The 22,759-nt window shown below is 40.9% G+C and overlaps 1 protein-coding gene across 1 annotated transcript in view; it reads left to right on the top strand.

Moving 5' to 3' along the window:
- Positions 1–14,372: 14,372 nt before the first annotated feature.
- The window catches only part of OSBPL5 (oxysterol binding protein like 5), a 204,165-nt gene continuing 195,778 nt past the window's right edge, over positions 14,373–22,759 (top strand). The window contains exon 1 of the mRNA XM_067540632.1: positions 14,373–14,771. Coding sequence (XP_067396733.1) covers positions 14,745–14,771 — 27 coding nt within the window. The 5' untranslated portion in view covers positions 14,373–14,744. The remainder of the gene's footprint in view (positions 14,772–22,759) is intronic.

Here is a 22,759-nt window from a genome sequence, read left to right as displayed (position 1 = left end):
GGCTCTGCCAATATACATAATATATTATTCCAAGGCCCCTAGCAGTTTGTTTTTCTGGAAACAGATGTCTCTAGCTGTTTTTTCTGTCTCTAAAGGCAACTCTTCCACATAGCAGCTTCCTTGGATTTTAGAGGCTACTGAACGAGGGGGTACATCAATTTATTTATGCATTTGCCTACTTTTACAGCAGGCTACATAAAAAGCACTAGTGAAGTCAGTACAAACTAAAAGTTCATACTTTATATGCTGCTCTATATACTATACACTGAAATGTAAGTACATTATTTATATGCCAGTTTTATTTTATAATTATATGGTAAAAATGAGAAAGTAAGCAATTTTTCAGTAATAGTGCGCTGTGACACTTTTGTATTTTTAAGTCCAATTTGGTAAGCCAGTAGTTTTTAAGTGAAATGATATTTAGGGGTACAGTAGTCTGGAAAGGTTGAGAGCCACTGTACTAGGGTATTTGTTATGTGTGCTCCATAATACTTGGAAAAAATGACAACCCTGCAAAAGAGATTTGAAAAACAGAAACAAAAAGTAATAGAATATCTACAATAAGCGATGCAAAGGGAGACTTTTAGTGAAAATCCATATTATTTATTATATCAGAATAGTAAAGCCTAGAGGCCCCAATCAAGATTGGGTCCCTAGTGTGCTAGGTATTGCAAATAAGAAACCATCATTGACCTAAAGCGCTCTCAATCTAAATAGATAAGAGAGACAAAAGATGGGAAGGAGGGAGTATTAGTATCTTCATTTTATAGATGAGGAACTTTGAAGCACACAGACATTGTGACTTGCCCAGGTTCACACAGGAAGACTGTGGCAGAGCTGGAAATTGAACCTAGATGTCCTAAGTCCTATCTCCAGTCTGCATCTTTTGGCACCTTAAATTTCCACTCTGGCAGGAATGGTCCCTATGAAGAGCTTTGCCAGTAAGGGATCACTGGAGTGCAAGACCTCTGTCAAACTCCTTACGCAGAAAGTCTGTAGGAGAACACGGAACTGAATCCAGATTTGCTGAATCCCAGTACATTGCTTTACTCACAAGACCGTTCTTCCTTTCCTCTGTGCCGTCAGTTTTGTACACATTCACAGAATAACTTACAAGTATTTTTTTAGTGTTAATAGCACAGACTCCATTTGATGGGATTTATGCAAGGAAGAAGAATAGCACATGATGTATTCGGTATTGAATGGAAAATAGAACATGTCAAATAAGACTTTGTTCTGGAAGTGCGAGAGTGTATATTTATGTGTGTAGACAGACGTATATGTACATTTTACACATAAGTTTTGCAAAATTGTCATGAAAATTTACCAGCCCTGCCACAAAATCGGCTTGCTCAGCCTTAGTATGACCATGATTAAGGTTAAGATTCTGTCATGTGTATTCTTAGTAAAAGTCAAGGGCCAGTGGTGGGCAATAAACAAAAATTCACAGAAGCCCACAGCCTGTCCCTGACTTTTACTAAAAATACCCCGGGGGTGGAGTGACACATAGAACTGCTAGGGCTTGCAGCTGCTCCAGCCCTGCCACTAGTCTTGCGGCAGTGGCTGACTCTGTTGCTCCAGCCCCAGGGGGCTGACCCAACCTAGCTCCAGCAGGCCAGGGCTCACTGTGTCAGTGGTCCCAGGGGACTGACCACCAATCAGCTTTTTGGCAGACCGGGGGGCTGTCTGCCAATCAGCTGTTTGGTGGCCCCATTGGGAGCTGGCCGCTGATCAGCTTTTCAGCAGTCCTGGAGATGGCTGCCAGTCATCTCTTCTGGTGGCTGCTGCTTTCGCAGCTTCAGGGTTGACAGCAGCTCCAGCCCTGCCCCAGAAGAAGTCCCAGAGGTCCCAGGAAGTCATGGAATCCATGACTTCCAGGATCTCCGTGACTGACAGAATCATATTGTGAATCATGATTACAATAAGATAAAATCACCAAATCATCAGCTGATGTAAACTGACATGGCTCCATTAAGGATCTGCCCCATCGTATTTTAGGGTCTGTCTACACTGCAAAAAAAAAAAAAAAAAGATGTATTCCTAACCCACATTAGCTAACTTGGGTTAAAATGGCAGTGAAGACATGGCAACTCATCTTGTAACTTAGGTTAGCAGCTCAAGTTAAAGCCTCTCAGGAGCCTGGGCTTGAACTCAAGTTAATATTCCAAGTTACAGGTTGAGTCGCCATGTCTTCATTGCTATTTTAACCCGTTAGCTGATGTGAGTTATGAACACACCTTTTGTTTGCTGAGTGGACACACATTTAATTGCCCATTGAAAATAATATTTCATGCCCTTGATGAGTAGAATTTTTCAAGGCCAGTATATATTTATAGCTCTGCTTTATAGAGCCCAATTGCAAAAGTATTGCTGAGACCTTGTACTTAGTGACACTCCCAAGGAGTTTTTTTTTGGCTGACTCAGAAACCACTGAGTTTCACCTAATTTTGCAGCAAAACTACATGAAGTTCTGAGCATTTCATGCTATAAGACCATAAACTGGCTCAGGTTTGCTCAGATCCTTGGCAAAGCTTAAAGAATCTTTTCATGAAAAAGGGCTGAACTTTGAGATTGTGACCAAACCCCAGACCAAGTAAACTTCATTTGGTTTCTAATTTTGTAATGAAACTTGTGTACCATTCTTGCTAAAGGTTACTTAAGGTTTTGTCAAGCACTGTAAGGTTACGATTGCATATTTAAGTGTAATTATTTGTTTCCTGAAATATCTTAATGAAAATATTTTATTCTGATCTATTCTGTGCAGCATTTAACAAGCAGGAGATCCAGGGGAGAGCAGTGGGAGGTGAGAAAGAATAGCAGTTGTGACAAACTTAATATAATAGAGTCCTGCAGGGACTCTCATTCTGGGCAGCTTAGAGATCAATAAAGGGCTTGAGATCTAGTCTCTTCCAAAGCTCATTTAATCAACAGCTCCTCTCTAGCTGTCCTGCAGTTACATTAAAGTAAATACAAATAATAATACTTTGAACTTGCATGCTCAATGTACTTAAGCAATTAGTAAAATTCTAGGTTCTATGCATTCATGGAGATGGATCTGTCATACAAAAGCTGTACATTCAAAGCTAGCAGAGAGTGTCTTGTCTTTTTACTGGTTGTCAGGGTTATGGGAGCTCCGTGCTGCAATCTGCCATATACACACTGCAGTGTAGCAAATTTTAGTGATTTTGGAATATTTGGTGTTGGATTCAATAGTCTGCTTGAAATTCTCAGCATTCCTTTAAAAAGGATGTTTCTAGCCATCAGGGTTGTGGAGAAAAGCTTGCAAAGGTGAAGTGAGTGCATCCTAAAGGTCAGAAACCAGAGACAGAACCAAAGGGTTATTTTAAAAAAAAATCATTATTGTGAACGCTTGGGGTTACAGTGCTGCCCCTGTATGGTGCTGGGAACAAGGACTGGAGGATGTCAGTACCATACGGGATTGAATCCATTGGTCCTGGCATTTTAATATTTTTTTTAAATGTTGTCAATTACAGGGTAAGCGGCACCTTTGACTCCTCATTTGTCTCTCCAGAATGAACACCTCTCAGGTATCATCGCTCTTGCCTTCACCTGTCCTGGGGTGGAATCCTGAGATTCTCCCATTCTCAAACTGCATCCCTGTGCTGTACCACCCCAAATAGCAATTGTGATTCCTCAACGGACCTGACTGGTTTTGGCACCTGCAAGAGAATTCCCTTCAGGAGCTGTGTTTAGTAGGTAAATACAGTGACGCAAAACAACTTCATCAAAACCAAGTATTATTTTATTATCCAGAGGAATTTACCATTCAAAGAAAAGGGTTAGAGTAACAAAAGGCCTCACAGAGTCAGAGAGTTTAAGGCCAGAGGGCTCACCTGACATCTAGTCTGACCTCCTGTATATCAAAGGCCTACATGCATCTGTTTTACTTAAAGATAAGCATTTACCTCAAAGCTTAGATAGTCCCCATTTAGTCTCAGATATCCCTACTATTAGGGACTAGAGGAGTTCAGTCTGCTTCCTTGCCAACTGTGCCTGAGCTCAGGTTTTTATCTGCCCTGAAGTTTTTTCTTTTAGTTTTCCAACTTGAACGCCCCCTCCCCTGTCTTATGCCAGCAGTGTTTGGCCCAGTGTGATAAACTTCAAAGTCATTGACAACTGTATTGTCAGTGAAGTACGAGTGATTGGGTTGTTTGAAGCAGTGAGCTCTTGCAGGAGTTGACTCTTGAACTCATATAGCAAACCAGCATGACAGAAGTACACGTAATAAGACCAATATCTCTTATGTTCTTCACAAATGTGCATGGTGTTTGCCTGTGAATGTGATGGTAGAGGTTGAACAGACTTCACTGAGAGCTACCACTGGGCTTCACAGGGTTAATGGGAAGGAAAAGCTCAACCCCACCATCGTGGTTGTGGTAAATGTCCCCATGTCATGGGGTTTCTCGTGCGCCACAGCACACTTACCTCCTCAGAAATTCAGTAGTGCATCAGGTGTACCACAACTTGAAGGCAATTTAGATGCTAGATTCTTTTTAGATTTGTGTGCCCAGTGGGTTGGGTCAATCTGATGCTTGACTGAAACGAATGGCTAATTTATTGAGGCTGTCAGGAAAGGTCGCAAATACCCTAGGCCCAGGGGTGGAGCCCAGAAATTTAACTTTTTTACCCCTTTTTGAAGTGGCACATTCTATGGTCCCCCACCCCACGAGGAGCTCATCCCCCACCCCCACTCCACTGCAGCCCCAGCAGGAGCTTGCTCTCACACACACCCCTGCTGCCCCAGAGCTGGAGGAATTCTGTGTCCCCAATGATTATTGGGGGGCCCTGTGCCCCTGCCTGCCCTCCCTTGTGCATGCCCCTATCTAGGCCCAATGACTTAATCACAATTGAGGTTTACAATCTGGCTTAATCTGATACAAATCTGATACGCTCCCCTCTAAGACGTGTCCAAGAGAGACTGAATCGCTTCAAGCCTAGCAGGTCCCCTTTTTAATCCATTCCTCTGTTAAAAGCAATTAGCAATCCCTCATCCCTGAAGGCCCCCTGGCTTGGGTTCAGGGCCATGGTGCATCTAACTGGATACCCTGCACCCAGTCAGATCCACTCAACTCTTCCTTAGGCTAATACTCGTGTCTGGACCATGTTGGCTTGCCGTCACTAACTAAAAGTAAATGCCCCTTTCAGACCGTTATAGAGCTGCTGACTCTGTGCTCCTGACAGCTTTATTCAGGCCCCTTGCTATTCAGCTATGTGAACCCTGCATCAGTGTCTGCTGCTTCCTTTGGGCTCTGGGAAAGGCTTGTTATATCCTGCTGTGGAGGCAGCTTCTGCCTCGCTTGCTGGGCTTCTTGCCAAACTCCCAAGGGTCTAGCTGCTGGATCCCCAGAAAGCCAACTCCCTTCCTGGGAGAGATGCTTTTTAAAATTTTTTTTGGAGGGTGGGATGCACTCACAGTATGGGCTAGGACAGGGGACTTGGTCTGCTCTCCTGTCAACAGTTGAAGAAAAATATTGAGTCTATTGCTCAAGATCAGGCCACTCAACTCCATGGACAGAAAATATCTTCAGACTTCAGAAGTTGTTTTTTTTTTTAATTAGTTTTTAAGGTACAGTGGGATTTTATCTGTTAAAGTAACTGAATGGAAATATATAGTTTTCTAGATAAATTTGTTCCCCTAGTGCCTGCATGACTGTAAGTGAGGCTGTGAGCCAGGCAATCTGGTATGTGGAAATCATGCTGGGAGACCCCAACATTTTCTGCCCTCAAAATGTCTCATTTACATTTTCTCGCAGGTGAAAATCAGCCTACTATATATACATCTTTGTTTAGGAGATGTCCCCTCTTAGGAACCCATCTGATTCAAACAGCTGCTCCTCCACCATGCAAAGCATGGGGGAAAGTCATCATATTTAATGGAAGTCAGCTTCTAAATGCTGGCTTTAAAAAAGGCCATATCTGTAATCCACTGGAGAATCAGGCCCATTGACCCCCATAATCAGTTTTCTGGTAGCCAAGGTCTGCATGCTCTCTGTTTATTTTATTTATCTGTGTTTATTAAGCCTCCATCTAATGGTCTGAGCACTGCCAAAGAAATCAACAAATAATAACATTCAGCAGGTAAAAAGACTGCAAGTAAACACACACACACACACAAGACTACTCTCCACAGTTTATCATAGATACACAAAACAGACATTCCACTTGACACCTCAAATCCCAACACTATTTCCCCTCCTACCATACCCGAGTCCCTCAAGCAGCCCTCTGACCATGCCCCAGTCATTCCTCTCTTTCCCTAGTTTTATCAGCATTCAATCTGAGAAAATTAGAATGGATCCAGATCTGAGTTTCCCAGGGAGTCATGCAACACAGCAAGAGCTGTTGCACTATTGCAAAGGACCGAGAGATGCAACAAATGGCAATGGAGCAGTACAAGGCATCAGGGTTGAAGGCAGCTGGGACATTACTAAGATGGTTTACAGGATTCTACAGTGACCATCAGCATTCCAAAGAGAGCACCACACCTATTATTCCACTCAATTTCAGATTCAAGAATTAGGTAAATCTAGCCATTCCCAGAGAATTCTGGTGTGGGACATTTCTACTTGAGAGGTTGCCTCTCTCCTTGTGCTTTACTGCACAGTTATGATCAGTGGAGGTGCTCAAGATGGATGATTCAAAAGGGAGGGACCCTTGGCTTTGAGATTATCTCCCTTCATAAGTGAAAAACAGCCCTGTTCTATTGACCTTGATGGCACGCTGCAAGGTGTATCCATTTGGGCTGAGGGTGGGTTTTGATGGGTGTATCCATTTGGGCTGAGGGTGGGTTAGATCTGTGTTGGGGAAGGGAATTTTGTGTTTTGTTGTGGGCTGGGCACTGCTATTTATTCTTTTTATTTTTGTGCTTGTAATTTGTAGCAGGGACTTTCAATAGATGCCCTACATGAATCCGAGAAAATAATACAGGACCAATAAGCCAGTTGCCCTTCAGCAGTTTTCTAGCCTGTAGAGGTTATTGAAACTGTTATCTTTCTGAGCTCTTCCAAATCCCTGTGGCAATAGCAGGTGTTGTGTTCATGAGTGGCACTAACAATAATATAGCAGCCTCAAGATTAATTATAACAGTCAAGCAGATTCTTATCCTAATCTTCACTGGAGGCAGAAGATGAATTTTAAGGTATGAGAGCAAGAGATGTGAGAGGTTACAGTAATTTAGCATGTCTGAGTAAAGATTCAGGAAAGATAAAAGGGTCAAAAATAAGAGCAAACACATCCCATAATGATTGGAAGCAGCAGCAGACAAAACAATATGACTTAGTGCTGTTGTAGAACTAGTGATGGATCAGATTTGTGAACCTCTAATCTGACTGACATATCAATCACATTCCTTAGGTGACAGTAACCAGATTCAATGGTTTGAAAATCAAAATGCTAGTCTAAAAAGACAGTTAAGTGATGACTAAATCAGAACTAAACTATATATATGGTTTGTTAATCAGGTGATTTATTAAGAGAGTCCCAAATCGTAAGTATATGAACAACTATCTGTAGGTGCCTCTTATAACATAATAATACTTGCTTCAGACAGATTAAGCTTGTTAGCATCATCTCTAAAACTTTTCTGGGGTGGGAGGGAAAATAAATTGGGAAAAAAAAAAAGAGTTTTGTAAATATGACCTAACATGGACGTTTACCTTTTGTACTAGGGAAATATCTAAGGATATATCTAGGATCCTTCAGGAAAATGTTAGTTATCCTAATGCTTTTTATATTGAAATCTGATCCAGCCATGCAGGGAATTCACATCCATATACATTTTAATCCATCATTTTTTATTAATACTGGCTTGATTTCTAATTAGCTCGAAATATACTGAGAACAAGAACCTCTGGAATGTTTCAGAATATCAAACTCTTGCTTTTTTCTTGAATCTCTCCAATAAGGCTCTTGAAGTCTGGTCCAGACTACATTGTACTACTTATCAGATTCTAGGGTCACCACTGCTTTCTAACTAACAGATAGCCCCTATGTTTCTCTGAAAGAATGTCATAATTGTCAGCAATTGTCATAATATTTTTCTTCTTGCTTTGAGGGCAGGTACGCAATCTATTCCAATGCCATAAATTAGTTAACGGGATGGCCTGCTAATGAATGGCTACCAAATGTTTCGATCCACCTGATAACACCAGAGCCCTACTGGCACCATTTGGCAGTAATTATCATCTTAGATTGTTATAGAAAATGAAAACAGATCAACTGTGTTTCATTTAATATCACTGGTCATTAAAAGAGAAACAAGAAATAAGGACCTGATCCTGCTACCATTAAAATTAATGGCAAAGTTCCCATTGATTTTGGTGGGAGCAGGATCGAGCTCTATGTTTGTGCAAACCATGTTGGAAGAACCAGTCTAACCCTAAAGCCAGAAGTCACTAGCGTAGGCCCCAGGACACATGAGATCTGAAGACTGCACTGGCCAGAGTCCAGAGCAGGGACAGAACACAAGAAATAAGAACCATCACCCCCCTACACACACAAAATCACATTAAAGATGCATAACAAGATACCTGTTTGGAATTCAGGAGAAGGAGAGAAGAAATTGAAATAGAGTCTCGTTTAAACTCATGGAGCAGAGCTTAGTGTTTAGTAGGGTTTGTAGGAAGGGGACATGATAAAATGATAAGAGAATATGATCAAAGTACATAAAGTAATGAATGGTACAGAGAAATTAGATCATGAATATCTGTTCTCCCAATCTTGTAACACAAGAACAAGGAGCCATTTGATTAAATTAGAGGATGACAAATTCAAAACTGATAAAAATAAATATTTGTTCACACACCATGTAATTTGAGTGTGGAACTCATTGCCCCAAGAAGTCATTGAGGCTAAGAACTTAGCAAGATTCTAACAGAGGTTGGATGTTTATATGGATAGCAAGAGTATCCAGAGTTAGAATTGTTAATACTAACGCAAGTGATATTAAGCCATTAGAGATTAGCTGAGACTTAATGTGATTGCCCCACGTCTGCCTCCTGTGGGGCTCTTATATCTTCCTCTGAAGCATCTAGTGCTGACCACTGTCTGAGACAGGCTACTGGGCTAGATGGATCTTGGATCTGATCCAGTCTGGCAATTCCTAAGTTCCTACATGTAAGAGAACTCAGATGTTTTTACAGGGGCTTATTGGAACCACCTCAGCCTTCTGAACCTTTTTGTGTTTAGGCCATTGTAAGAAATTCATAATCAAGTAATGTTCTCCTAGATGGTGAAAGCCTCTCTGACCTTTGCTATGATTCAACCAGAATGACCCTTCGACTGCTTGCATCCAGGACTGCTCTATTGAAGATCAGGAGCCAAGACCTGTCAGTTATAGTAAAATATTTTCTAAGCTGAACCCAAACCAACACAAAAATATGTCACTCAAGTACCATTACAAATACAATGGTGGAAATCCAGAAAAATAGATGAGATGTAGTAGTGAAGTTCAAATCAGACCTTAAAATTATGTTAAACCCCACAACTCACAGGGCGAGTGTAAGAAGAAAACAAAAACTGGAACCACCCTGTGGTATCATTTGTGTGTGCACCCAAGTTGGAAGAAGAGTTCTTAATAGTGAAACACTCAAGAAAAATGGTCTGAATTTGTCAGAGAAAGTCCCAGTCAGAATTTGTCATCTCCAAGGGAAACACACACCAAGAGACAGATGCTCACAATGTAGCAATCTTGATTATCAAAACACAAGTTACTGTGGGATTCTGTTGCTTTTCATGATTGCATGTTGTCAGCTATGCTGTCTCCATGGTGCTGCATTTATGCTGTGCAGTATGACAAGACAATCTTTGCAAAGCTGAATTTCCTATATTTGTCAAATTTTCCTCTACTTCTTGCCTCAAGAGGTCTCTCTGTCTCAAGAGGCTTCCAGGAGCTTGTTTGTGGAGTTTTTTTCTAACTTCCCCAGAGAACAGCTCTTGCAAGCCTGCAATAAAGCCCTGTTTAGCAACATCATTGTTTTCCAAAATGTAAAATGAGCTAGTTCTAGGATTCACTTTTGCTAGCGAGCTCTGAAGAGGCACAATACCATTTGCTAATAAGGACTTCTCTGTCCAGCTATGGCATTAAATATTTTAGCCAATGAATTCTGCATCAGGAAACGTTTAAAGGTAAAATCGTAATCTTTCTGTTTCATTAATTTTATATGCCCATGTTTAAAAGTTACGGATAGTGAATTGATTAAACGACTCTTGTTTTTGCTCCAGGATCATCTATGAGCTTGAGGAGAAATTACTTTCATTGCTGACAAGCACGTCTGTGATGTCTGATTAATATGGTTATGACTGGAGAGGCTTTGTGTTAATTATAGTGATATAAATATGGCAACAGTGCTGTTGTTCTCAGATTCCATTTTAACAGGGAACAATATTTACATTTGGTTACTTTTACAGTACCTAATCCTCTTTTTAATTATATATGGAAGTTTGTAGCATGCTTACAAACGAGGACTGTGTCCACAATCATTTTTTATTGTTCCATATTGGGTGCATTATAAGATCAGAAAAGCATAAAATAAAAGTCTTGTGTACAGTAGGAAATGGATGTATGTTTACATTTCACCCAAACAAAATACAGGGTGGGATGGTGGGTGGGAGAACAGTCTGAGGGAAGGAGCTGAGGGGGTAAATAAGGACAAAAGGTGCAGGGATCAACAAGTAAGCCTGTGGGGAGAGTGTTTTAATCACGCATGAGATTAAATTGTAAGAAGATGAACTGAAAGAAGTTTGTGGTCTGGCTATTTAAGCATTGGGAAGAGCACCTCTGTGCCTCAGTTTCCCCTAATTTTAAAATGGGAATATTAGCACATCTCACAGTTAGCTGGTGTGAGAATAAATTACATTGCATTCGTAGAATCATAGAAGACTAGGGTTGGGAGGGACCTCAGGAAGTCATCTAGTCCAACCCCCAATCCATTCTTTAGCTGCAGCACTTTAGCCGCTAAGGGTGAAATTCTGGTTCTATTGAAGTCAAAACTCCCATTAACTTCAGTGGGGCCAGGATTTCACCCCAAGTCTCTCTCTTTTGTAGTCCATGATGGGATGTGTGGGAGGAGAGAGAAGACATTCCAAACAATGGAGAAAAGTGACTTCCTGCCTTGAACAAGTTAGGGGTGAGTGGGTTGGGACCAGTGAAGAGAAGAACCCTGATTGTACCATACAGAGTCCTCTTTATACTTCCCCATACAATTCCCGTTGCAGAGTTTCACTGAAATTACTATGTACAAATACAAGTGTAAATACAGCCATGTATAATAATAATTACCTACCTCTAAGAGGCAGGGTGGCTTATTTAATTAGTGTATAGAAAACAATTTGAGTTCCTTGAATGAAAGGGATAGTATAAGCACAAGGTTTCATTTTGGATTTGTTCTCTGCATTCCCTACACAATGTACAAAATTGCTCTCTGTACCTACGGGCTTGATCCTGCTCCCTTTGAAGTCAAAGGGAATGTCACCGTTGACTCCAATAGGTAAAACATAAGGCCTTAAATTAATATGCCCTGTCTGCATGCATGCTTATGTTTGTTTGTTTGCAGCACCATCCAGAAATGTACAAACAGGAAAGCAGTGGCCCTGCTGTAAATAGTTTACAATGCACATAAAGACAGATCTGGCTTGTGTTAAAACTGCCAAGAAGGCGTTAAAATAGAGTCTGACTTATCTTTCACTCCTGGAAAGGATAGACCTCTTCATCCCCTTGCTGTCAGAGTGCCTGATCTTGCAGACGCTTACTGTCGGACATAGTGATTACTGCTGTGAAAAGGTCCCAATGAAGTCATAGCAGTATGCATTATACTTTGCAGGATCAAGCCCATAATTACCGCCAGGTAGCTTATGTAGAGGTGAAAAATGGAATCTGTACTCTGCTGTAGGCTCCTGCACATATGCATAGTCCAAGTCACAATTTAGCCCTTTGTCAGGAGTAGAGGGTGCTGACATTTTTCCCGTGAATAGGAAATTTGCTGATAAATGCATTTTTCAAGGCATCAAAAACTATTGATGAATTTGGGTCGAATTCAGTGAAGAGTTTTGGTTGAAAAAAAATTTGAAACAAAATTTTCCAAAGTCTAAACATTTCAACTTTTCATATTAAAGTGGTGGTTTGTTTAGAGGTATGGCTATGTTTTTAAAAGATGGTGAAAAACACTCCCCTAAAATGACTGGAAATGAGATTTTAAAACTGAAAAAATCATTCTGAATGTTCATTCTTTTCATTTTGGTGAGAAAAACTGAAATATTTCAGTTCAGGTTCGACCCAAACTAATTTTGGTGGGGATTTTTCAGTTTGGCTCCCAAACTGAAAAATCAGTTGTTCCCTCAGCTCTAATCACAAGAAGGTTCAGGGTGATCACAGGTGTCTTTTACTAACATGAGGGTCATGGACCTGGTCATATGAGGTGATTTTGATTCCCTGTCGTACATCTAGGGTATGGTTTTGTATGAATGGGCCAAAGACTAGAAAAGCGAGAGGATATTTCTGGCTCTGGTTTATGGCTCCTGATATTTGGGGGGATCATCTTAGACTTGGGTATCTTCTCCATGAAATAAGTTGGCAGCTCTTCAGAGTGTGAAGCTTCCAGGGTAGCGAGAGGGCCATGAGGGTTGATGAAACTATTTTCCACTCATAAAGTTGTTCTGATGGTCATGATTTAGACGCTGTGGTGACTGAGGAGAAAAATGATCTCTTTGCTTTGAGCAAGATGGTAGGCAGGTCTTGAATTTAAGTTTATCTGTGTCTTTCTTGTGATTTCCACCACTGATGTTCAAAGTTCCTTCTTTGCTCCTTCTTCATCATCAGAGAACCATGGTGATCTACAGGCTGATGGGAAGGGGAGTGGTGTTTAGATGCCTGTGTAATTATAGCTGTGCTCAATGTGTGATTCTGGGTTTCACCAGATCGTCCACTTGTTGGCCAGTTTGAAAGTCGTAGATTTCTTTGATAGGATGGGATCTATGAGCAGAGGACCATGACGGTAGCTCTGTCATCCTGCTCTGAGGCTTGAGTTCTTATGTGTACCTATGTCTTTGACAGGGGAGTAGTTTTTGTTTCCTTTGTGTTCAGTGGAAATCTGACTAAGACTAGGGTGTGCCCAGCTATATCCATAAATTTGGATAATGCTTGTAGGAGACTTAGAGTGGATTCTAGTATGAGTTTTTGGGCCATAGCATCACTGGTGCCACAGCATGGATGCTAAGGTCTTCCAAGACAATGAGCTTTGGGACATCACTGCGATTTCAGTCAGTATCTTTATCAGTTCTTTAAGAAATCTTTTGTGTCTGGAGGTCTGTAGATTAGCAGTATTCATTGATTTTTCTGTTGACTCACAAGTAAGTAACTGTATTTAAAAGACTTGGTAATCTCTGGGAATCCCCTTCTGCATTTAGGCCCCAATTCAGCAAAACACACAAACATGCTTCACTGAAATATGTAAGCAATCTCATTGACTTCAGTGGGGCTACTCATGTGCTTAAGTTTAAGCATGTGGTTAAGTGTCTTGCTGAATCAGGGCCGTACCGTTGAATGGAATAAGAATGGTCATTCTGCCATTACTCCTGTGTGATGCATATCCTGAAAGGGTCATGTGGGGATAGCCTTGGACAGGTGGTGTCATTTGGCCAGTTTTTGGTGTCGCTGCTACCAGGTTGCACATGGCTTCTATGTCTAATGCACATAGATTCAAACTGTGACTTCTCCACTCCGCCTGTTACAGGCTAGTAACACGACCTCTACCTCCAAGGTTATGCTACTATTTAAACTGTATTTAGCAGAGTGAAACGGTGTGTAAAATCAAAGGTAAATTATTGTTCATGTTAAGATCTTCCTCATCTATTAGCTTCCTTTTACTTTGGCCTCCCAGCCCCCTCAGTTGTTTCAGATTTTAATAAAATGCATCTTTCGGAGATTGATTGTCCAATAGGGGGTAGCATGTCCCTTGTCTGCCTAAGCCTGCTCCCATTTTCTGTTCTGCAGGCTTTCAAAGGCTAAGAGAAAGAAAGTCTCAAACTCTGGGGGAAGAGCAGAAGGTGTATGAGAGTAGTAAAAACTCCACATTCAGTGTGATTAATAAAATCTATGGCACTCTTGGGTAGATACGTCTTTGCTATATATTTATCTAGTCCTGATGTCTTTTTTTTTTTTTTTTTTTTAATTTTCACCTAAAATAATTCTTGCCCTGCCCCATTCATTTATAAAATTGCGCAAACACAATTTTAAAATCCAATCCAGTATTCGAGGATCCTGCCCAGATTTTATTTGCTTCCTTTTTTTCCCCCTTCCTAATGTGGTTGGATAAGTCTTTTGGTATTTCCTGCAGCAGACTCCCTCAAACAGCTGTACAGCTTTCTAATGTAAATGCCTTTCTCCTTGTCGCTCTGTTTCTCCGCTGCTGCCGTCCCTACAAAGAGGACAAGAAGGAGCAGCTTCGGAGGCCAGGTTATGCGTAAATAGCCAGAGTGTTTGACAACGAGTTAGGGCAAGCGAAGCAACAACTGCTTGGAAAAGGCAGGGGCTGCTTGCAACTGACAGAGCCAAGCCTAGCAAACACAGAGCCGTGCCTGGAAGGGACTTGGTGACGGTGATAGTTTGAAGGAGGAGGAGGAGGAGAAGAAACGTGTCTGGTCCACAGAAGGATCTTTAAATGCAGGAGCAGGGGATGTAGGCTCGCAATCACAACCGAGCTGGGCATCATGTCAGACAGACGGTGGAGATGTTTTCAGAGGAACTTTTTACTATGGTGAGGACGCAGTAAGTGAAAACTAGGAAATGGGAAATTTGCTCCACTGATCTCCAACAGGATTTGGGGCAGGGGGTCTGTCGGTCTGAACTGTCAGTGAGAACACACTGAGAAGGTAAGGCATCCTTTCTGCTTGCCGTGTGTGTATGTGTGTGTGTGTGTGTGTATTTGAGATAGCTGAGGTTTTTTCTGCCTTGTGAACTGGGAAATCTTCCCTCTCCTGCGTACAATACATATGCTATTGGAGACTAGATTTGATAGACTTGCTTCTGTTTATTAATACAGTAGGAATAACTGATTCCTGAAAGTGCTAACAGTTGAATCACTGTGAACTCAATATCGCATTCAGAGTCTGTTTTCCTAGAAATACATCCACATACTGGAGCATTCAGCATTCACTGGTATGTATTTTTTTGAAAATAATATAGAAAATTAACATTTGAACAGAAGCCTCAGGAATATTAATTTGTATACTACTTTACTTTTCAAATGCCTTCCCATCCTTTGCATGGGGCATATGTACAATATTATAGGCTGCACTTCACAAAATTCAGTAGACAATAATAATAGTGTCCATTTAGACAGCATACAATATGCATCATGTATCCATTCCTCAGTGAATCCACCAGTACTTGGTGTATGATGCCATTATCTGCACACATTAAAGGAATGTTGCACTTGTTTTTCTGTGGCATTTTTTTTTTTCAGTTATAGCAACATAGAATTACTGCTGTCTTTAAAAAAAAAATGTCCACAGTTCCAAGCTTGCAATTAGAAGCCATACTTCTAAGAAAACACTTGGTGAAACTGAGGTTTCGTTCCTGTAGAGTCTGAATTGTCATCCCTTAGTCATGCAAAAATCTCCACTGCAATCACTAGGAATTTTGCCTGAGTTAAGACCTACAGAAAACAAAAGAAAACAAAATCTCATTGAAAGCTGGAACACTGTGTTAAGAAGAACATAATTACAGTACAACTCAGTCTTTTCTTTTTGTCTTACATGAGATTCCATCTGACTGCACAATTATATGCATTTGCTTTTGTTTTCTTTCATATGACAGGGAATATAATTGTTCTTAGAATCAATACCCCACGGTGGTTCTGTGTATAAACACAAGACCATGGAATTTTCCTGTTTATCCAGGTCACAGTTTTGTTACATCCTAGGAAAGACTGTGTTTGTGCTGAAAGTGAAATTTGTTCTTATTCTAGCTGTCACTTTTGTATATAAAAGAGAACAGTTTTCTTTCTGAAAGAGTTACCCGAAAGGTCCACTGTTACAACAGCTCTTTATTTAAAATCAAGGATCTTTATATTTTTTTCTCTGGCAGCACAGGTTAGCTACCCACAAAATTATATCTATATCTATATTTATATCTATCTAAATCTATATATCTGTAATCAAGAGCTAAGGAGACACAGTGAAATACACTGGAAGAGTTTGGAATGCTCAACTAGTGAAATAATTAAAAATCTGTCAGATCTGAAATGCGTAGTGGCTAAATTTACTAACGCTTTGTGAAATGGTTCTCCAAGGCCAGCACACACAGAGTATATTACTGTTTTTTAAGCCCATTTGTTGCAGCTTGGGATTTAGCAGTGGGAGCGGTGAAAAGTCAGAATAGTTCAACTCTTTCTCCAACAACTAATCAATCAGGCACTCAGACATCTTTATCCTAGATCTAGAGGTGGATTTGAATAGACTATCGGTTTTGGCAAAAGGAATTGTGAGCCTTTGTAAGTGACATAGTTTCCTTTTAAAAATGCATTATGTCTGACTGGTGGGACCCATTTTCAATGCACTTCCTATAATATGAAGGCTAGGTAGATTATGACCCTGATCCAAGCCTGTGTTTAACTTTAAACACAGCACTAGTCCCAGTGTAGTAAAGGACTTAAAGTTAAGCATTTGTTTAATTGTTTGGAGGATCAGGACCTATGTGTGTCAATTGCTTTGAAGACTAACAGTGCTATATAATCTGCAACTAGTAATTGAGGTCAATGTGGGACTAGGAAATCTCTAACCTTTACCATCAAACATTCACCTCACGTCGTCACCCAACTTGAAGTAAACACTCTGGCCCGTACGCTTCACCCCACTGCACATAGCAAAGGGGAACAAAGTAGCGGAGGTTCACATAGTCACTATTCTCCCCTATATGGGATGCCCTTCTCCCCGCATCTTTCTCCCTGAAACAAAAATTCTCAGAAGGCATGGCCAGGAAATAGAGGAGGTAAGTGCTGGGGATAGCTGCTTTTTGTAGGTTATTTCTCTCGTTCTCCACAGGTAGACTTTTTCTTACCAAAAACCTACAGAAGTTAATGCAGCCCAAAGCAGAATTAGCTTTCCTTGTAGGCTCAGTGAAACTCTGTCAGTGGTTCACAAATTACATTGGATGTGGGCAAGCAATGGCAGCCATTCTGCTGCTGTTGGTGAGAGGGATCCTGGGATGAATGTGAAGATGGAGGATAATATCAGAACTGGGTCAGAAATCTATAAAGTTTGCAATGTATTCCTGATTTGTGTCCTTTGTTGGCTTGAGGCTACATACCTGATGGTATGTCCCACTTTCCCAAGAGGGTAAAACTTGGCCTGCAGGGACAAATTCTGTCTGATTCACCAAAATAGGATTTAAACAGATACCTTAATCTGGGCGGCTGTGAGTTTCATTTGGAGACTGGAGACCTCAGTCCTGAGTAAATATACTGAGATTATGGAATGATTTATTTAGTGTGGGTTGCAAAGACATAACCGAGGGAAGGATTTGCTTCTGTATTCTTTTTATGGTCCCTAAATTTAATTTCTGTATGTTTTATTGCAACACTGAATCACCAGGTGAGTAGGAGGGAGGGTTGTGTGGGACAGAATTTCAGTTTCTATTACTAGGCTGTGTGTTTAACAATGTGCATTACTGGACAGATCATGGGAGAGGATGAATTTGTCTGAACAGCCTTGAAAAAGCTTTTATGGTTTGCAATCTGCAATACCTTCAGGCCAATGCCACATTCTGCCCGCAAATATACACATGGGGATTCTTTGAAATCAACAGTACCTGAATTCCAGGATAGAATTTGGTGCTGGTTATTTTATATTATGTTACAGTATTTAGTTAGATCAATCTGATTCAGAGTTAGACTGACTGAGGGCAAAGTCGCCACCATCAGATTGACCTTTCTGGATCGATTGAGCAGTCAGTGAAGACCCCGTCAGTTGATCCAGAAGTCGATGCTGTAAAACCACCCCCTCAAGTGGCATAGCACTGCATCGGCAGGAACACGGTTCCCGTTGGCGCAGTGCAGCAAAGACGCTGCGCAGAAGGGAAGTACAGTACTCAACAGGAGTTACTCAAGCTACTCTGCGTAGCTTGTGTAACTCCCGTCGACTGCCGCCGAATCGCTAAGTAAGTGTAGACCAGGGCTCAGTGTCTAGGTGATCCATTCATTGCCCATTGAAGTCAATGAAAAGACTCCCATCGGCTTCAGTGGCTATTGGACCAGGCCTTCACCCATCTAGGACTAGATCCTGGACAGGTCTGGAACTAGAACTAGGAGGTAGCACAAATTAAGCTGCTACCAAGTATTCTGGGCCTAGTGCTTACCTGCTTCTGAGTCACCAAGTAGTCACCTAGCAGACAGCTAATCCAGCAACTGCAGTTTACAGTCACCTTGTTAAAGGGCAAGAAGCCTAACTTGGGGTTTCTTAATTAGTGTTGCCTCTCTGCCTTGATATATTAAAAAAACAGCTAGCATATTTTCACAAAAGTAGTATTTTTAGTTCAAATTATATTGTCATAAAATGAAATACAAAAAAAGTATCAATCCAACTTCCAATATAATACTAACCTTCAGGTGGTAAATTGTGGTTCTCAGTGAAGAATATCAAATACTTTCATCAATGATGACAATGGGAGTATATGAAAAAGAGAATAAATTATGGACAACTGTGAATGACAAGGCTATAATGCCATGAAGATAAATCAGAATTGTGAATTTGAATAACAAGACTTTCTTTTTCCTGCCTTCATGTAACTCATAAGATCTGCAGGAATTTAGATTGTTTTAATATCTTTAAAATTATAATATGCACCAAGGAACACCTCCAAAAGTATCATGAGGTTGCTCTAAATACAGTTTCATTTGATCTTGCTGCTTCCTACTAGACACAGCAAAACTTTTGTTAATCATTTTGGTACCTTGAGTTTCCCTGTGGTTTTTGGAAGTGGAATGGACCATCAGGCTGAAGAGTCTTGGACTAAGATAGATCTTTATTAAATAGTTGTGTGCACTACCTCAGGGTTTGCTCAGTGAGAAATGCTCATCTTCACGGCTTTCACTTTCCATGGGGAGGTGTCTCTTGCAGCACATTTCAGGTGTTCAGACATTCCTGCAGTGGTTACTAAGGAGACAGTAAAGGAAAACAAGATATGTCTTAAGAAATGGTAGTTGGCAATCAGAATGCCAAATGTGTGCCCACTTGGAAAAGAATTACAGGGGCCTGTTTTACCATCATGTCTCAGACTGGGGTTGTTCTTACATATGGCTGCTGCTCTCCAGACTTCCTGTGTTGGGATTTGCATTGTGCTTCCACTCCGGACATGGAACATACTGCTGCAAGAAAGTACTAGAAGTGAAGCTTATACTAATTTTACGGAGCAATGTGGTTGCTGTGCACCTAACTGAAATGCATAGGATTGCACCTAAATAACAGGCTTCCAGCCTCACCCAAGCCCACCTACTAATATGCGCTTTCTGGCCGCTCGACACTCCTGTGGATTTTTATGTGGAAATAAGAGGACAAACCACCCTGGTTCAGAATGGTCTGGCTGAACTTCACCCTCTGCTGTGCACACTCTGGGCAGTTGTTGAGCCTTTGCTGAGTGCTAAGGAGAAGTGCTTAGCACCTTTAACCCTTTCCACATTCTGTCTATTGCTCTGTAGGATGAGCACCTAAAGTGTAGACCCCAAAGAGCAAAGTTACCCTAAGTAGAAATGCAGAGTGCCTTGATTTTGCCATTTTGGTGTCCACTTTATAAACATTCCTAATTTTCGCTTCTGGTTGAATCTCTGTTGATCAGTTACTCTCTTGAAGTACCTTTTTCCTGATGGCAAAGTTTATTACCCACATTCTGATGCCATGATGCTAATTTGACACATTTTAGCATACTGTAAATTTCCAGCCAGCGTTCTGACAAACATTTCTGTCAGCTGTCACTTTGCAGATGGCAGGAGCCATAAAGATCCATGGATGCAACATTTTTGCCTCCCTGCCCAGCTTCCAAGCAAGAGAACGTGCAAAGAAAAAATCCTGAAATAACATATCAGACTTAGAACATTTCATTAAAGACGGATCCAGGGACCGAGATTTTTATATCCATAATTCCCACGTACTGTCTAAAAGGCCTTTTGTTGTACTTGTATTTGCCTTTTGATACTGTGTGTGCAGATAGCTGTGTAACATAAGGAAATTGGGTGATTAAAAAGGAATATTCTGCAGAATTTGTAAGAGCTGACTAGTGTGTTGTTAGTGTTGCCCCTACATGACTTCAGCACTTCACAAAGGATGAAAGAGGATTTTTCCAAGCCAGAATTGTCAGGCTACTTGTTTAATTAGCAACCTGGCTAAAGAGAAGATAAAATGTACCCACTGTTCTGGAAATGGAGCCTTCCCTTTGGAGTGCTCTGAAATCATTTGTGTTATGTTTGTATAACTATAGTGCAGGTTGTGTCAATATTTCCATAATACTCCCTTTGGTTTTTGGGCTTTGTAACTTGGAGACAAAACTTTGCTCTGGGCTGAAAACTAACACATACAAGGTCTTAGCTTGGGATTATTTTTAATTTTTTAATTTTTTAGTTATAAAATATAATGTTCATGGTACAGCACCTTTGACAGGTGCATGTTGTTCTTATGCAGGTTTTCACTCTCTAAGATCTGAGAATCTCTCATGAGTCTTTGCTATGAGCAAGATCAATAACGTTTTCTTGATGCTGAAAGGAGCCTTCTTAATGTTTATGAATATGTTTTGTTACATTCAAAGTCAAGCTATACCCTTTTGTAAACCAGCTCTAGTGTAGTGACAGTTTTGCAGCAATTCAGTTTCCATTTGAATGATACAGTACCTGTGTTATTGGATAAAAGTAACACATTGCAGTCAGCTCTGGAATGCAAGAGTTAAGACTGGAAATATTACGCACCCTTAATTAGCAGGGACAATCACTGGTACACTTATGGAGCTCAGTATTGGGTTGCAAATGGGAAGAATCAAGCGCATTTACTATAAAATTTCCCGCAAAGAAATAATAGTAATTAGATTATTAATGTCTTAGTGCCTAGAAGTCCAAACTGAGATTCGGACCCTATTGTACTAGGAGATGGGTATATACACACAGTAAGGCTATGTCTACACTACCAGTTATGTCGGTATAACTTATGAGATGTGAATAAGCCACCGCTCTGAGCAACATAGATTACACCAACCTAAATGCCGGTGTGGACAGCACTATGTCGGCGGGACAACTTCACCTGCCAACATAGCTACCGCTACTCATTGGAGTTGGATTAATTAAGTCGATGGGAGAATTCTCTCCCATTGTCTTAGAGCAGCTACATTAGAGAGCTTTCAGTGGTGCAGCTGCGCCGAATTGCCATGCTCTGTCCTAAGAAAGAACCGGAAGTACATTTGGCAAAATGGCAAACAACCCACCCAATTTTTTTACCACAACAAAGATGGCGGATTATGCATTTCTGGTTCCGGTCACGTGGTGCTGGAAGCTGAAATTCTGGAAGCGACTGGGCTCAAAACACAGCGAAATGACCCAGACATGGGGCCGCAGCAAGCCTGCTGAGAATAGGCCCAAAAAAGCGATCTCCACCGCTCAGCTGACAAAAACTGCCTGGGTTGCAAAGAGGCCAAAATCAGCTTATAATGGGCTGACTTGGTAACCACGTGTAAGCTCTTTAGTGTGGCTAAGAGACCATATCTGTTTTGAAGAGCACATAGTCTAAATAGACAGTCTAAGGGTAGCAAAAAGGAAAGATTATTATCCTTATTTTACAAGATGGAGAATAGAGCCATAGAGCAATTAAATGACTTGCCCTAGGTCACACAGGAAGTATGGTGCAAAACTGGGAGCTGACCTCGGATCTCCTGAGTACAAATCAATTGCCTTAACCACAAGACTATCCTTCCTCAAGTAACTATTTCTTTAATTAGCACCTCGTTCCCCAAATAAAGATACAACAGGTGATAAATATCCACAGCTTCTGCATCGGGAGAGTCATTGATGCAGAATGTGGCTAAAAGCAGCCACCAGCATTTGTGGTTTTGAGGAATGCATGTAAATAAAATCCTGAGATGACAATCTGAATGTTGTTTGCTCATTCTTTTTTCAAATTGAAAGTCAAGATTAATCGAAAAATATTTTTAAGTCCACACTAACGCTTTACTGTTGTGAAGCTCAGGTAGCTGCTGGGTTTGTTTCAGTGCAACAAAGACGTCGTGGTTTTTGTTACCTGTAGCATAGGCACTTTGAAAGCACAAAAAAATCAGAAGCAGGTGTTGCAGCTGTTGAACTGATTTGCTCTTTTTTCATTGTAATGACACAGGCCTCTAGCTCCTTGGTAAACAATTTACATGTCTCATTCACAGAGTTAGGGAACTCTTCTGTAGAGCATGGTGTGGCTAGCTGTTAGTCACTGTGGGAAATCTTGGCAGATTAGAAGGAACAATTTCTCCCTGCCTTGAAAATTGTCTGGCCCCATACCCTGAATAATTTTTCTAAGGAAGTGGTATGTGACCCTAAGGATCCAAGTCTTTTTAACATCTGAGTGAACATGGTGCAAGTCCTAAGGAAAGGCTGTTGAATGAACCATGGAATCCCTGATCAAGTCTGATGTGAAATTGCCAGTGGAGTTACTACTGGACAAATGGTTTCGTTGTAATAAGCTCTTGGCGCAAGCACAAATAGAACAGATTTACATTTCATAA

This window comes from Emydura macquarii, unplaced genomic scaffold (genome assembly GCF_026122565.2).
Source record: "Emydura macquarii macquarii isolate MOO-44397 ecotype Brisbane River unplaced genomic scaffold, CSIRO-AGI_Emac_v2 contig_587, whole genome shotgun sequence".
Taxonomy (NCBI): domain Eukaryota; kingdom Metazoa; phylum Chordata; order Testudines; family Chelidae; genus Emydura; species Emydura macquarii.
This window is presented reverse-complemented; position numbering and strand designations above follow the sequence as displayed.